A 14,630-nucleotide genomic window follows, 5' to 3' on the forward strand; every position below is an offset into this window, starting at 1 on the left:
ATTGAAGTCTATGGCGGTTCGCGAACTTTTACGCGAACCGAACCTTACGCGGAAGTTCGCGAACCCGGTTCGCGAACCTAAAATTGGAGGTTCGGCCCCACTCTAGTTGCACGTAGGAGGGAACGATGTGGCTAAAAAATCAACTAGGTGCATTATACATGATATTAAATTTGACTTTCTTAGACTTAGACGGGAGTTTCCGGCCACGGTTTTAGTGTGGTCAGATGTGGTTGCCAGATCCTCTTGGTGGGGGGCTAGATCAGTGCAGAAAGTCAATAGAGCAAGAGTCAAGCTAAATAAGGAGGTGGCAAAATTTGTGACTCAGAATGGGGGAGTGGCGGTCAGGCACGTCGAACTAGAGAGTGACCTCCATTTGCTACTTAGTAGGGATGGAGTTCAATTGAATGACATAGGGACGGATTTGTGGGCGTTAGGGATAGAAGAGGGTATTCAGAGGGGGCTGAGGGTGTGGGCCTCTCTGGCATGAGGGGTCACGCCGGTTCGTGGTGGAGGGGTAAGGGCTCCAAAAGTTATCGATGCTGGGGCGATTTGCCTTAGGGGAAAATCTACCTGTGGTGTTTATCGACAAGTGAGAGTGACTCGGTGGGCAAGCAGCTGTCCCTGAGCCGGTGAACGCGGCGGGGGCTGGTTACAGGCCGCTTGCCAGTTATCCTGGATTTTCTACAGGTGGTGATTATACGGACCCCTTACCTCAGCTCTCTGATCTGTTTTAGTTCTAATATTGTTAAATAAATGGGCTGCTCTGGCCTATTAAATCCAGCTGGCTGTCCTTGTGTTTATTGGGTTTTATTCGGGGGGGGGGGGGGGGGGGGGTTAGTATCCGGGAAGGCTAGGCCACTGACACTATCATGGGCCATGTTACCCAAACACACTTTCTACTGTGCATTTCTGGATACTGTGTGCGATAATTAGCATTTTACATGGCAACTCTGTTCATGCTAAGGACCAAGAATCTGGCATGTGTACAGGAGATCCCAGCAACATCATTTAAAGATTTTTAATGATGTCTGACCTCCGAGAGCATCGTTCACCTCCTTACACAGGTTGCCGGAAGCCGTTCCATCGTGTGTTGCCTGTCATCCCTCCTTCTCCGTCCATAGCAGCAAACATGATACTAGCCTCTAGACTAGTGTGACACATCTTTACATCATTTGGCCCTGAACTAATGTCCGAGGGATCAAGCTCCAATCCTTGTGGGTGACAGTATTTGTGCATGTGTATGAGGCTCACCCTGCTGCCGCACAAAATTCAGGCGGCGTAAATAACTATTCCCCCTCGGAGTTGTAGCAGTTCAGAAGGAGGAGTAATAGACATAATACTATGTTAATGGTGGCACCCAGGTCCGGCACAGCACGGGGAAGACCTGCTTTGGAATATTTGAGTAATATTTGTGCAAAGGTTAAAATAATACTTATGTGGAAAACATCAAACATCTGTCTACCTGTTGGAGGCACTGACTCATTGTAAGCAGATATACAGCCACACACTGAAATTCTTCCAAATTCCTTCATTTGTGGTACAGCAGCATCAGCAAACTTTCCTCCAACCTACAGCATAGGAAATATGATCAGTTTTATCATTTTGATTAGAATTAAGAATGTGTATGTGAATAGAGCAGTCTAGAGAAAAATGAAAATCTGTGATATTCTCCACCACTAGAAACAAATATTGTTTAGCAGCATGTTTGGAAAGGCAAAGAAGGAACTGATGTTCTAGGCAAGAACTCCACTTATACTTATTATTGGTTTACAGAAGGTCCTGGTTAGCAAACTGTTTGCCAGACTAACTGAAAACTATGGACAGACATATGATATGATGTTCATTGCCCAATTCAATCATTTGTGGTTAGCTTGGGTAATGACTGTTTCTGGATAGGTGCTCCCTCAATATCTTAAAGGGGTTCTGTGGAGTCCTGCAATAAACAAAAAACAGACACTTACCTGGGGCTTCTATCAGCCCCCTGTAGCTGTCATGTCCCATGCTGTCCTCCTCCGATCACTTGTTCCCCACCGCCGGCTTCTGTCTAATTACGCGTGTCACGAGTCTGCGTCTGCGCGGCCGCGCGTGTGCACGCTCCCGTCCTCTGGGAGCTTAGTACAAGAAAACCTCGTACTGCGCCTGCACAGTAATCTCCCGGAGACGCGAGCAGAAGCGTGCATTATTCGTTTTGTTAGATGAATCATTAACTGGTGCCGGCGGCGGGGAACGGATGATCGGAAGAGGACGGAGCGGGACATTACAGCTACAGGGGACTGATAGAAGCCCTAGGTAAGTGTCTGTTTTTGTTTATTGCAGGACTCCATAGAACCCCTTTAAGCCAAACATGTGAGTGTTTCGGCCTACACAAGCGTTTCAAGTGAGATCTGATCTGCTAAAGCAGCACAGCTTAAATTGAGCAATGCAAGCTAAAATCAAGTCTTAAAATTATGCGCGGTATTGTTGCGTAGCGTGTGCTGGTAACTTATGTGCACTCCTTTGAAATGAAGGCTGCTCCCTTAATCCAGCCCTGAGCCCTATCCAGTCCAGTGACTTTCTATGATGTGATCCCAACACTTTGATTGGCCCTGGCCCAAAAGGACGCCTGCATGTGGAGATTTTAACTCGCATTGCTCAATTTTGCCCCTTGCCACACTCTGTAATTAGATTAAAGTACACCTGAAAAGACATGAGTAGTAATGAAGTGAAGATGGCACCGTGGGGTCTATTTGAAAAGGGCTCCTGTAAAAAAGGGCTCCTGGTGTAGCCCATATGCCAACTTCGGCTACAAAGGGGAGTCTGGTGTAGCCCATATTCCAACTTCGGCTACAAAGGGCACCTGGTGTAGCCCATATATGCCTAATTCGGCTACAAAGGGCACCTGGTGTAGCCGAAAAAGCTAGATTTAGTTTATTAGGCAAAATTAGTTGGGTTATAAAAGGGCTCTAGATATAGCTAAGAAAAGTGATTATTATGACCCAACTGCTTCCTACTCTCACACAGAACCCTCCGCCGATGGTGCCTAACCCTAATCCCCTAGGAGGTGCCTAACCCTAAGACCCCCCCCCCTGCCCCCTTGTGATGGCTAATCCTAACCTCCCCTGCACCCTCGAATCAAAAATCTCGGCTATAAAAGGGTGCCCCTTTGTAGCAGAATCAAAAACCTTGTAGCCTACAACCTTGTAGCTGAATAAAAAATATGGGCTACAAAGGGGTGCCTTTTTGTAGCCAAAAACCTTGTAGCCGAATAAAAATATGGGCTACAAAGGGGTGCCCTTTTGTAGCCGAAAACCTTGTAGTTGAATAAAAAATATGGGCTACAAAGCGGTGCCCTACAGTAGCCTAAAAAAAAATATGGGCTACAAAAGGGCGCCCGCTTGTAGCCTATATCAAAACTCCGGAGCCCTTTTCACCACCTTGTAGCCCATATTTGCAGAAATAACATTGATGTCTATGGAGGAGCCCTTTTTATACAGGCAGCTCAGGAGCCCTTTTCAACGGATCCCGGCACGGTGTACAGGAGTGACTGTACTGACAGTCAGTGTTCTACATTTCTGGCAGTAATTTCACCTCTCTACAGTTTGGGCATACCTGACTGTCCAGACATTGACAAGGATCAGAGTCGTACTCCTCCCATCCCTACAGTGACATCAATTTCCACCCAACTTCCCCTCATGAGGAGGAAGGTGGGCATCCTTTTACATTACTGAGGATAATCTCTCCGCATCAGATCACCCTTTGGGCAGCTGCAGGAACAGTCAAGGTTGCCTGGACTTATGAGATTACTTTGATATAATAACAAGGTCAGAGAGAAGGTTAACGCTAGCTGTGAGAAAACCTTGAGAACCACCTGGCTAGATCTTAAAGCAGGATTGTCACCATAAAAATCAAATTTCAACAGCAACTGGTCTGAGTGTATTAAGTGATAAAGATGCTAATCCTGCATTCAAAACTTTTTCTGCTGTTATGATTTGGAGTTATCACATACTTTAGGAGCGTTGGCCCTTTAGTAGTCCATGAGTCCATGCCAAACAGTTGCATGCTGGGTTTTTTTTATCTATAATATAGTCCTCCTCTTACATTTATTTCCCTGCCTAGCTGCCTATCTGAAACATTATCCCCTGCTCACTTGTGTTTACAAGCAAGGCTGAGGTGACTCAGCGATTGGAGAACAAAAGAAAAAAAAAAGTAAAGGGCAGAAATGACATCAGGATTTAGCCTAAACTGTGGGCAAAATACATGGTTCCCCACCAGGAACAGAATTCTCTTCATTTACTATAAAAACATTCACTGAAATCAAAACGTGGACAGTACAATACATGTTATATAAGTAGATCAAGTATTATCTGCTTATATACGTGTTTTTTCCCTGGCATAGTATGGCTAATCCTACTGCTTTAACCATAGGTGGCTATACATATATATTGCCCAGACCTGGAATTCTGTGGCTATGGTTCTCTGAATATATCAAGGATGAGCTGTGATTTCTTATCTAAACTAAAGTAACTAAACCTTAATTAATGTAATATTTATCATGTTTTTCATACCTGAGCAACATTGTTTTAGGAATGCACATTGTCATCTAACATACTTAGACAGAGCTGCATCTAGCATTCTTTTTCTGACTCTAAACAGGTAATTTTGCCTACAAAGGCAGGGACAGATGCTCATATTAAGTAGAAGTAGCTAAGCACATCCAGTCTAAAACTCCTGGTTTATTTGAAAATATTAAAAAAGTTCCATACATACTTCGCCGGGCACAAAACATGGAGAGAGAGTAGAAACGTTTAAGAGTCTACAGCTGTTTCGCACCCAAATCTGGGGTGCTTCATCAGGACCAAGTCAATTGAGTTGTGTCGTAACGGACGATATGACTGCATTGCAATACAGGCATTTCACATCACGTGCAGTGCAGCTGGTTCTGATGCAGTAACACATGTGACAGTTAGGCATCCTTTCATTCTACAGTGTGCCTCACTAAACAGTCGCATCGCAGCAGTAATGCATGGTGTGTCCATTTGGCTACATTGCGATCAATGTATTCAATGTGGAAGGGCCCTTCACGTTGCTCAAAATGCTCATTGGTTATTGTTTGTAGTGACAGTACTACTCAGCTATTGCTGCTGAACAGCATGATCTATTGTATGGCAAGGGTAAGACGGGCAGGTGGCAAACTGCAGTGGGGTCAATAACAGCTAGTTATTGTGGAACATCTGCAAGATTATCTTGGGTGAGAAAAACAGTCAATGGGAGATTGACGGGAGGATTAGATGGATGGAGAATTATGCAAATTTAGTATGAAAATGTATGCAGCTTGAAAATGGACCAAAACAATTCTACCTTGAAATAATTCAAGATGCATAATTTGCATAATCCTGCATCAACTCAGAATTATTTGATCTTATTGATCATCCCTACTTCCTACAGCTGCAGACTGGAAGTAGAGCTGGCAGGAAATAGGAATATTTGAGGTATGGGACTTCATAGAAATAAAGTAAAGCTATGCAGCCTATCAGGCTTCAGGGAAGTACTCACAAATTTCCTTTAGACTGCTTACACACAGGAACGTTACAGGCGCACGTTAGTGCAGCCTGTAACGCTCCCCCAACGCACAGCAATGTAACACAAGTGGGCTGTTCACACTGCCCACGTTGCGTTACATGTAACGCTGCACGTTGTAGTGAAAGTGCAGCATGCTACGGTGTTAGAACGGCTTAAGCCGCGTTAGACTGTTTGCACATGCTCAGTCATGTTGGGGAGGAGCGGAGAGCGGCCAGGCACATGGCTAATTAATATTCACTGCACGTTGTGACGTGCAGTGTTTACTTCCTGGTGCGGCCGCTCTGTGCGGCGATTGGCTGGCGGGACCACGTGATGCCGCATGCGTCCAAGAGTACGCATCACGGCATCACGGACGCCAGAGTGAGCTGCACAACACGGCTCACTCTGACATCCACATCGAAGCGCACCAGGCCTTGCGTTAGGTGCACGTTATGCGACCTTAACGTAGCACCTAACGCAATGTCTTGGTGTGCAAGTAGCCTTAACATAGAAAGACATCCATCTTTCAGGTGCAATCTGAGCCCTGAGGTTGGAGCACACATTCAAACTTACATTCTCAAAGTAGCAGTCGTAGCCTTCCGGAGATGCTTCCTTGAGCGCTTCCTCCAGAGAGCTCACAGTCTTGTAGTTGAAAGCTTCATCAAAGCCTATTTCCTTCAGATAGGCTATTTTGTCATCAGAACCAGCAGATCCCACAACTTTACAGCCCTGAGGAGAAACCAAACACAATCATTTCCTGTTTCATTACTGTATGAGCTTGATTCACTAAACCGTCATAACTCACAGCATGGCCGCGCCAGCGTTTTCGTGTGCAATTGCGGAAATAAGCGATTGCATGCAAAAACGTGCACAAAAACGCTAACGCGGCCATGATATGAGTTATCACGGTTTAGGGAATCAAGCCCTATGTGTTCTAATGCCACTGATCTATAGAAGATGTTCTTTCATTTGGGATAATGCATACCATTCCAGCATTGTGTAAGGCACTGCTTGGCTTCCAGGCCTGGTGAATCAGCACAACAGGCTGCCATAGGAATAAGGGCAAATTTACTAATGTAACCCTGAACCATAGAACAATGGAGATTACTGGATTGTAGAACATAAGTGATCGGGACAACCTGGACTAGTTTATTTTTAAAGGCAACTTAAACTGAGAACGATATGGATTTTTCCTTTTAAAATAATGCCAGTTGCCTGACTTTCCTGCTGATCCTGTGTCTCTAATACTTTTAGCCATAGCCCTGAATAAGCATGCAGATCAGGTGCACTGACTGAAGTCAGACTGGATTAGCTGCATGCTTGTTTCAGGTGTGTGATTCAGCCACTACTGCAATCAAAGAGATCATCAGGACTGCCAGGCAACTGGTATTGTTTAAAAGGAAATATCCATACCCCTCTCAGTTTAGATTCCCTTTAACTACCTGCCGACTACCTAATGCCGATGGGCGTAGCCGCGGCGGCAGCCCCAGGACCGCCTAACGCCAATTGACGTCAAGTCCTGGGGCTCTGTTTTGCAGGAGATCGCGCGCAGGCTGCGCGCGCATCTCCTGCTCGAGGGGTGGAGTCCCGCCCTGCCTTCAGTCTCCGAGAGACTGTTAGACGGCGAAAGCGCCGTCTATTTACATGTACAGCGTTCCGATCAGCAGCAGCGCTGTACTGATAAATAGGGAAAAATAATAAGAAAATAAAGATATAAATATTTCTTTAAAAAAAATACTTGGGGGCGATCAGACCCCACCAACAGAGAGGTCACTATTGTCCCTGTGCTGGTAATATTTACTTCTAGGTGCTTTAAATAGTAGTAATCATTAACAAACTGTTCCCCTCCCCTTCTGGCACCTCTGACACTGTGGTTGCCATTGGCAGGTTTTGATGGGCCGTGTCAATTGTTATGTATAGAGTGCTTGGGGGGGGGCATGTAAAACTTGCACCAGGGCCCCTAGCTCCTTAGCTACGCCACTGGTACAGAACAAGCTAGCGCTATTAATAATGTTCACACTGTTTTTTTTGCATTTGCACAACTGCTTATTTAACTTCCAGAAACCTTACTCACTTCCTGATTGCAAACATCACCAGTCTAGGCTTGCACAATAGCTTATGCTCTTCAGTGTTTCACCTTTTACCAGTTCAGTCCAGCCAATAATAGATCAAGCCCCAGTCTCATAAATAAAGCAATTATGCAAAACAGACTAACCATTTATCAATCTGCCTAACATGAAAGCAGAAATCAAAGACTTCAACATAGACCCTGATACCCTCCCCCTTCCCCTTTAGATGAGTGACTGAAGTAATGTAACCAATAGCGTACAGTAAAAGCCAAAGTTTTGTCAGTGATGCATGTTGTGTTTTGCAAAAATTAGATTTTGATTATTGTGCAGATGGATCAGATACACGTTCATTAACTGCAAAGAGCTTTATTGGTATGAAACATTACTGTAACTATCACAAAAAGTACAATTTTGTGTACTTTGGCCCTGACACAATGATCAGCTCACTTAATTTCTGTATTTGTGATAACATCAGCACAGGTGTGCACGGGTACAGCTGAAATCACCATAATCTTCTAATTTAATTATTACAGACTGATTGCTATAAAACAAGATGGGTAGATGTGCTTGAAATCGCTGCCCTCTTGTGTTAGCAGTGGTTACTAACAAAGAGACACATGCAGCCATTATGGTTTTGCATGAAATGGCCTTGCATGAAAGAAAACTGCTGCTAGGAATATTGCTTATGAAAGAACCATGCCCTGGATTGTAAAGAATTTCAAGGTGAGAGGTTCAGTCAGGGCCACCACTAGGGCATCAAAGGGGCCCTGTGTGTGTGGCAAGCATGCCCCCCTTCCAGTATTATGGAAGACAGTGTGGGGAGGATTACAAGCAGCAGCACACAGTCCCCTATTCTGCGTTCCAATCGATGCAGGTCCCATATGTCTCCTCTACAGAGAAGACAGACGGGACCTTCAGTGCCAGGAACCTGGAGGAGGTATATATGTGTGTTGCTGCCTATAATCCTCCCCACACTGTATTCCATAATGCTGGGGAGGGAGGGCACACATCTGACTGCTGTAGTGGGGGAAGGCATCTGACTGCTTTACTGGGAGGGGGCATATCTGACTACTTTATAGGAAAGGAGGGGGGGACGAGGGGGACACATCTGACTACTATACTGGGGAGGGGGGACATCTGGCTGCTATACTGGGAAGGAAGGGAGGGCACATCTGGCTACTCTGCTGGGGAGGAAGGGGGAAACATCTGACTACTATACTGGGGAGAGGGGAGCACATCTGGTTACTATACTGGTAGGGGGCACATCTGGCTATTTTACTAGGGAGGGGGGCTGCCTAGTACTGTATGGGAACAAATATGACTATTGTACTCGGGAGGGAGCCGATTCCAGGGGCACATTTGGTGAGGCATAGCACGAGGTGCGCACACTTTTTGTTCTCTGACTCTAGTGCTGGAGAACCTTGTCCTGGACTGTTGCAGGTTTGAGCAACAGCCCCAGCAGCTCGGGCCCCAGGTGTCGTTGATGAGACTAGTGGCACCCTCTGCACCGAGAGACCAAGACATCACAGCGCCGGTTGCAGTCCAGGAAATGGAAGTTCTCAGGCTGCTTCGCAAGCTCAACCCCAGGAAGGCCTCAGGCCCGGATGGTGTTTTAACAAACTGCCTAAGGACCTGTACGGATCAGTTGGCCCCAGTGCTTACCACTTTGTTCAGGAAGTTGCTAGCGGAAGGCACAGTCCCCTCCTTTCTCAAGAGGTCCACAATCATACCAGTCCCCAAAAAGCAAGGCAGCACCGACTTCAACAACTTCAGACCCGTGGCCCTAACACCTACCATCATGAAGGTTCTAGAACGGCTAGTCCTTGCTCACCTCAAAGGCACCACCGATGCACTGTTAGACCCACTCCAATTCGCATACAGGGCCAACAGGTCCATAGAGGATGCCATAAATGTCAGCCTGGCATACATCATGGAGCACCTCAACAAGCTTGACTCCTATGTCAGAGTCCTGTTCCTGGACTTTAGCTCGGCCTTCAACACAATCTGCCCAGACACCCTGGTCGATAACCTGGCGCAACTCGGTGTCGATCCCATGCTTTGTGCATGGATCAAGAGTTTCCTCTCAGACAGGACACAACAGGTCAAGCTTGGCAACTGCTTCTCAAGCGTGAGAACTACCAACACGGGGGTACCTCAAGGGTGTGTACTGTCCCCGCTTCTGTTCTCCTTGTACACAAATAACTGCACTTCCTCCTCGGACTCTGTCTGGCGACACAACAATCATTGATCTTATCGGCAGCAACGGAGAGCAAGACTACCGCAGTGAGATAAAGAGAATCTGCAATTGGTGCAAGAGCAACAACCTTGTCCTTGTCCTGTGCAAGAGCAACAACCTTGTCCTTGTCCTGTGCAGTCCGCTCCGGCCCACGTGGCGGTGATTGACAGCGCCGCTCGTGCAGGTGCAGTACAGGCCGACCTGGAGGTCACCCTGACGTCATTGCCGGGGACTGGGAAGGAGCAACGGACATGCTGGGAGCTTGGGGCTGGAGGAAGCCCCCGGTAAGTAGCACTTATTTCTGTTAGAATTGCCTGATGACTCCTATAATGCAACAAAGACGGTTGAGCTGATTGCTGCTTTCAGGAAGAACCCTCCCACTCACCCACCAGTCTACATACAAGTCTACATAGGTGAGACCGAAGTCTCCAGAGTTTCATCGGTCCGGTTCCTTGGCACAACCTTATCGTCTGATCTAAGATGGAAGCTGAACACCATCAAAATTCAGAAGAAGGCACAGCAGAGGTTATTTTTCCTGCACCAACTTAAAAAATTTGGCATGCCTCGGGAGCTGCTCACCACCTTCTACACCGCCACCACAGAATCTATACTTTGCTCCTCAGTCATCGTCTGGTATGCCAGTGCAATGGCTAGCGACAGGCATAAACTGCAATAGAGTCATTGGTGAGGCGGAAAGGATCATCGGATCGCCCCTGCCACCGCTTGAACTCCTTCACACGGCCAGGATGAGGAAGAGGGCCACCAGGATCTCCTGCGACTCCTCCCACCCTGGCAGCCGCTTCTTTGAGCTTCTCCCACCTGGCCGGCGCTTCCGAACTATTCCATCCAAGACCACCAGGCGCAGGAACTCCTTCCCACAGGCAGTTCTGTTGCTGGACAACACACGACCCCTGACTCTCCCCTCCTAGTCTGCAATCAACATGATTGCCTCAGGTGTGGTTGTGACGAACATTACGGAAAGTCGTGCGCAATCGCCAACGATTTTCGTATGGTCCTGCACAATACTGTCAGTCCTGGGTAGAATAAAACACAAATATCTTTCCTTTGCTCTCCTCCACTGACAGCACAGCCCCTCACCCGCACATCCTGTGTCAGGTCAGCAAAGAATTTCACACCTGGTCAACCCCCCCTGGGTAGAGCCATTTGGCACACAGCTCATGTCCCCCAAGCCAGCTCAAACCAGTAAGATAAGAAGATTCCCTCCAAACTCATAAGCTTCAAACAAAGAGAACTTTAATTTATTAATAATTCAAAATAGGTTTGGCACAGCAAGAAAAGAATTACATTTCCTGATACCTTGAAATCAGTTCTATCATTCACTTGAATTGCAATTTTCTAGCTATCAGGAATCTGTAGAGAAACCACTTTATCCGGCCTGCGTAGAGCGAATGCAATAGAATAGGCATGTATAGCCTCGTTTGATACAGGGTCGCAAGCCGCTTATGAATATAGTCTCGGATTTGCGATGCGCCAATCTGGGGCGGAGTCACACAGATTATTAATAAATTGGTACATTTCTTGCTCTGAGTCTGAGGGTGGCAACCTGGCTTCCAGGAGATAACCCTGCCTTAAACACACCTACTTTCCAGGTAGTGACAGCCCAGAACTCAAGTCCTATAAAAGTGGGGCGGGACCAAACCTGCCCAGTTCTTCAAATTTCATCGACCAGGGAAGTCCAAGCATGTGCTCAAGGAGAATCGGCGCATGCTGTGTTCAAAGGACTCTTAACCTGAATGCCTACTTTTAAACTGGACTATTTTTCTTCATTCTTCAAATGGACTGCTCAGCTAACTAAGTAAGAATTTTCTGATTTTATTCCTTTTTATTTTTAAGCTCTGTGTATATATGTTAATTGGTGTATATAACTGTATGTAATGCATTTTTGTTATTAAACGTTTAAAAATCATTTAGCGGTTATGACCTGTTGCTGAACATACACAATCGTACCTATTCTCCTGAAATCGCTACCCTGTGTTTAATAGAAGTGTGCCTTTATAACCCGTATGCGAGAACCCGGCCCAGATATAACGATCCGACCCAGGTTCCTACATACTGCTAGGGGTTAATAGAGCGTTCTCCAAGTCCTAGTATAATTACAGTAGCGGGCTGTGTAACTCGCTTGGTGGCAGATCTTTGAATTGTATGTGTGAGGTAAATCCGTTGGCATCCAAACGCTCCCTTCGCGAGTCAGTTCATCAAATTGCGAACACGGGTTACCCTTCGTGATGAACAAATGACGGTGTGAGAGGATTTCTGACGCTGATCGATTTACCCCATCCGCAGACCGGCCCTGCGGTCTGTGGCAGTGGCTCTTCGGCTTTGTCCTCTGCATCCCTACACACACTGCCTGTCTTCAGCATCACTCTCCGCCTTCTCTTTTGCAATTCTGACACTAATACCATACTGATGTTATCGTACTGTTTATGCTGCTGTTTAATTGTAGCTGTAAATGTACTCTATTGTTAATTGTTGTCAGTATATGTAATTGTAGCCATGTATGTAACATGGACAGCTGTTGTTGTACTTTGCCTAAGCCATGTGTACCACAAGCAATTCCGAGTACGGCTCCACCGTACTTGGCAAATAAATCCTTCTTCTTGACCTGTCTGCAGCACCTGATATTTTTCGCTTTTATGTTGTGCGTATATCAGGTTTGCGGCAAGGGGTCAGTAATGGTTAGGCATTGAAGGGAGGAGATTAGATTTACTTATCTTGGGCTTCTACTAGCCCTTAGGAGTCTATCAGGTCCCTTGTTGTAGTTCCGCTGACCTCCATGGTGCTGCTGTCTCCATGAAAGAGTGGAGAGCTACTGTGCGGGCACATATGCCCGCCTCTCTGAATCATGTTCCAAGGCTGGAAGAGTTCTGCACTTGCACAGTTTAATTGTTTGTAAACTGCTAAAAGGGAACCTTAACTAAAAAAAAGATGAGTTTCACTTACCTGGGGCATCTACCAGCCCCCTGCAGCCATCCTGTGCCTTCGCAGTCACTCATGGCTTCTCTGGTCCCCCGCTGCCAGCTAGTTTCGTTTTTGCCGACTGGAAGTCGGTCGGCCGCCATGTGTACATTTTTACGCATTACCGCTAGTGCAGAAAGCTATCGTGGACATTAACAAGTACATTTTTACGCGTTACGGGTGCAATGCGTAAAAATTTATGCATTGCACCTGTAACACCTAAAAATGTACTTGTTAATGTAAGCGATATCTTTCTGCACCAGCGGCAATGCGTAAAAATGTACACATGGCGGCAAAACGAAACTAGCTGGCAGCGGGGGACCGGAGAAGCCATGAGTGACTGCGAGGTCACAGGATGGCTGCAGGGGGCTGGTAGATGCCCCAGGTAAGTGAAACTCATGGTTTTTTTTTTAGTTAAGGTTCCCTTTAAGTGCAGAATGCTCCCAGTCAAGGGAGCATGATTGGGAGAGGCAAGCAGATGCGCACTTGCTGTCCGTCACCACAGTGGTCGGGGATCTTTCAGAGGGGACAGCGTTACCCTGGAAGGCAGTTGAACTACAGCGAGGGACAAGATAGACTGCTAGAGGCTGTAAGAAGCTCCAGGTAAGTAAATCTAATCCCCCCAGCTCAGATTCCTTAAGGTTAGGCATCGGTGGGGTCTTTAAAGTTTAGGTGTGCATTTACCGTTATTTTACTAGCGGCTATTTCCGGCGCCCATATTTCCCAGTGTGTGTGTGTGTGTGTGTGTGTGTGGGGGGGGGGGGGGTAGGTTTGCCCAATATGGGGACCAGAAATTTCTGATGGCAGCTAGCAAGTGATTCCTCCTATGGAGTCAGCTACAGAATCATGTTGCCATCATTGCAGAGCTTGGTCAGTAACAGCAGCTGGTGGGTGTGAGTTAATTTGCATGCACAGTAGAGAGAAAACATTTAGACAAGGGCCTTCTGTCAAGAAGCCAATTCTTCAAGAAAGATATCATGAAAATACTACAGGAACAAGGACTGAAAAGCACCTTCAGACTGTTTGGAACATTTGGAAAATTAGCTGTCGGGAGAAGAAGGGGACACTTCCATGAGTGCTGTGTCATGCCACCAGTGAAGCACCCAGAGACAATTCATGTGTAAGGTTGTTTCTCATCCAAGGAAATGGAAACACAGTTCTGCCCAAGAACCCTGCCATTAATATATACAGATGTAATTTGGTTATGATCTGTGTATTGTCCAGCATGATGGAGCAATGTGTCACACGGCAAAAGTGGACTTGTGGCCAGGAAACCCCCCAGATCTGAATATCTATAACCTGAGGTCAGTTCTAAAAAAGTGGGTGGTTTACAATGTCATTTATCTTTTCTGGGAAAGTTGAAAAAGTTTACAGGAAATACATTTATTGAAAAAATAACATACTTTTATCTTTGCAATCTGTCCTACTATGGTTCCAACAGCCCCAGCAGCAGAGTTTACCAGAACCACATCTCCTTCCTTGGGTCTGCAGATCTCCAAAAACCCAAAATACGCTGTCAGACTGAAAAAAAGTACAGTGCTAAATATACACAACAATACCAAGGGATTTACCTTTAGTCACAGCACAATGAGAATGTAGCGTTAAAACCATTAACTAAAGAAACTATTTTCTTTAATTCATATTGGGCTTGATTCACTAAACCGTGATAACGCGAATATCACACCTTATGAAAAGATATCACACCTTATCAAAGATATCACACCTTATCAAAGTTAACATGCCTTATCAGAGTAGCACAGCAAGCACTACGAACCCACAGGGGCTCAAGGCAGGACAAGTGTCATCGCCAA

The 14,630-nt window shown here is 46.1% G+C and overlaps 1 protein-coding gene across 2 annotated transcripts in view; it reads right to left on the minus strand.

The window, feature by feature from the left end:
• Positions 1-14,630, minus strand: part of LOC137516276 (prostaglandin reductase 1-like) — a 43,423-nt gene that overhangs the window by 12,870 nt on the left and 15,923 nt on the right. For both annotated transcript variants that reach the window (XM_068234349.1, XM_068234348.1), the window contains exons 6-8: positions 14,223-14,340; positions 6,112-6,267; positions 1,463-1,568 (exon numbers count right to left, since the gene is read on the minus strand). In XM_068234349.1, the coding sequence (XP_068090450.1) occupies positions 1,463-1,568; positions 6,112-6,267; positions 14,223-14,340 (380 nt within the window). The remainder of the gene's footprint in view (positions 1-1,462; positions 1,569-6,111; positions 6,268-14,222; positions 14,341-14,630) is intronic.

The sequence above is a fragment of the Hyperolius riggenbachi genome, chromosome 1 (assembly GCF_040937935.1).
Source record: "Hyperolius riggenbachi isolate aHypRig1 chromosome 1, aHypRig1.pri, whole genome shotgun sequence".
Classification (NCBI taxonomy): Eukaryota; Metazoa; Chordata; class Amphibia; order Anura; family Hyperoliidae; genus Hyperolius; species Hyperolius riggenbachi.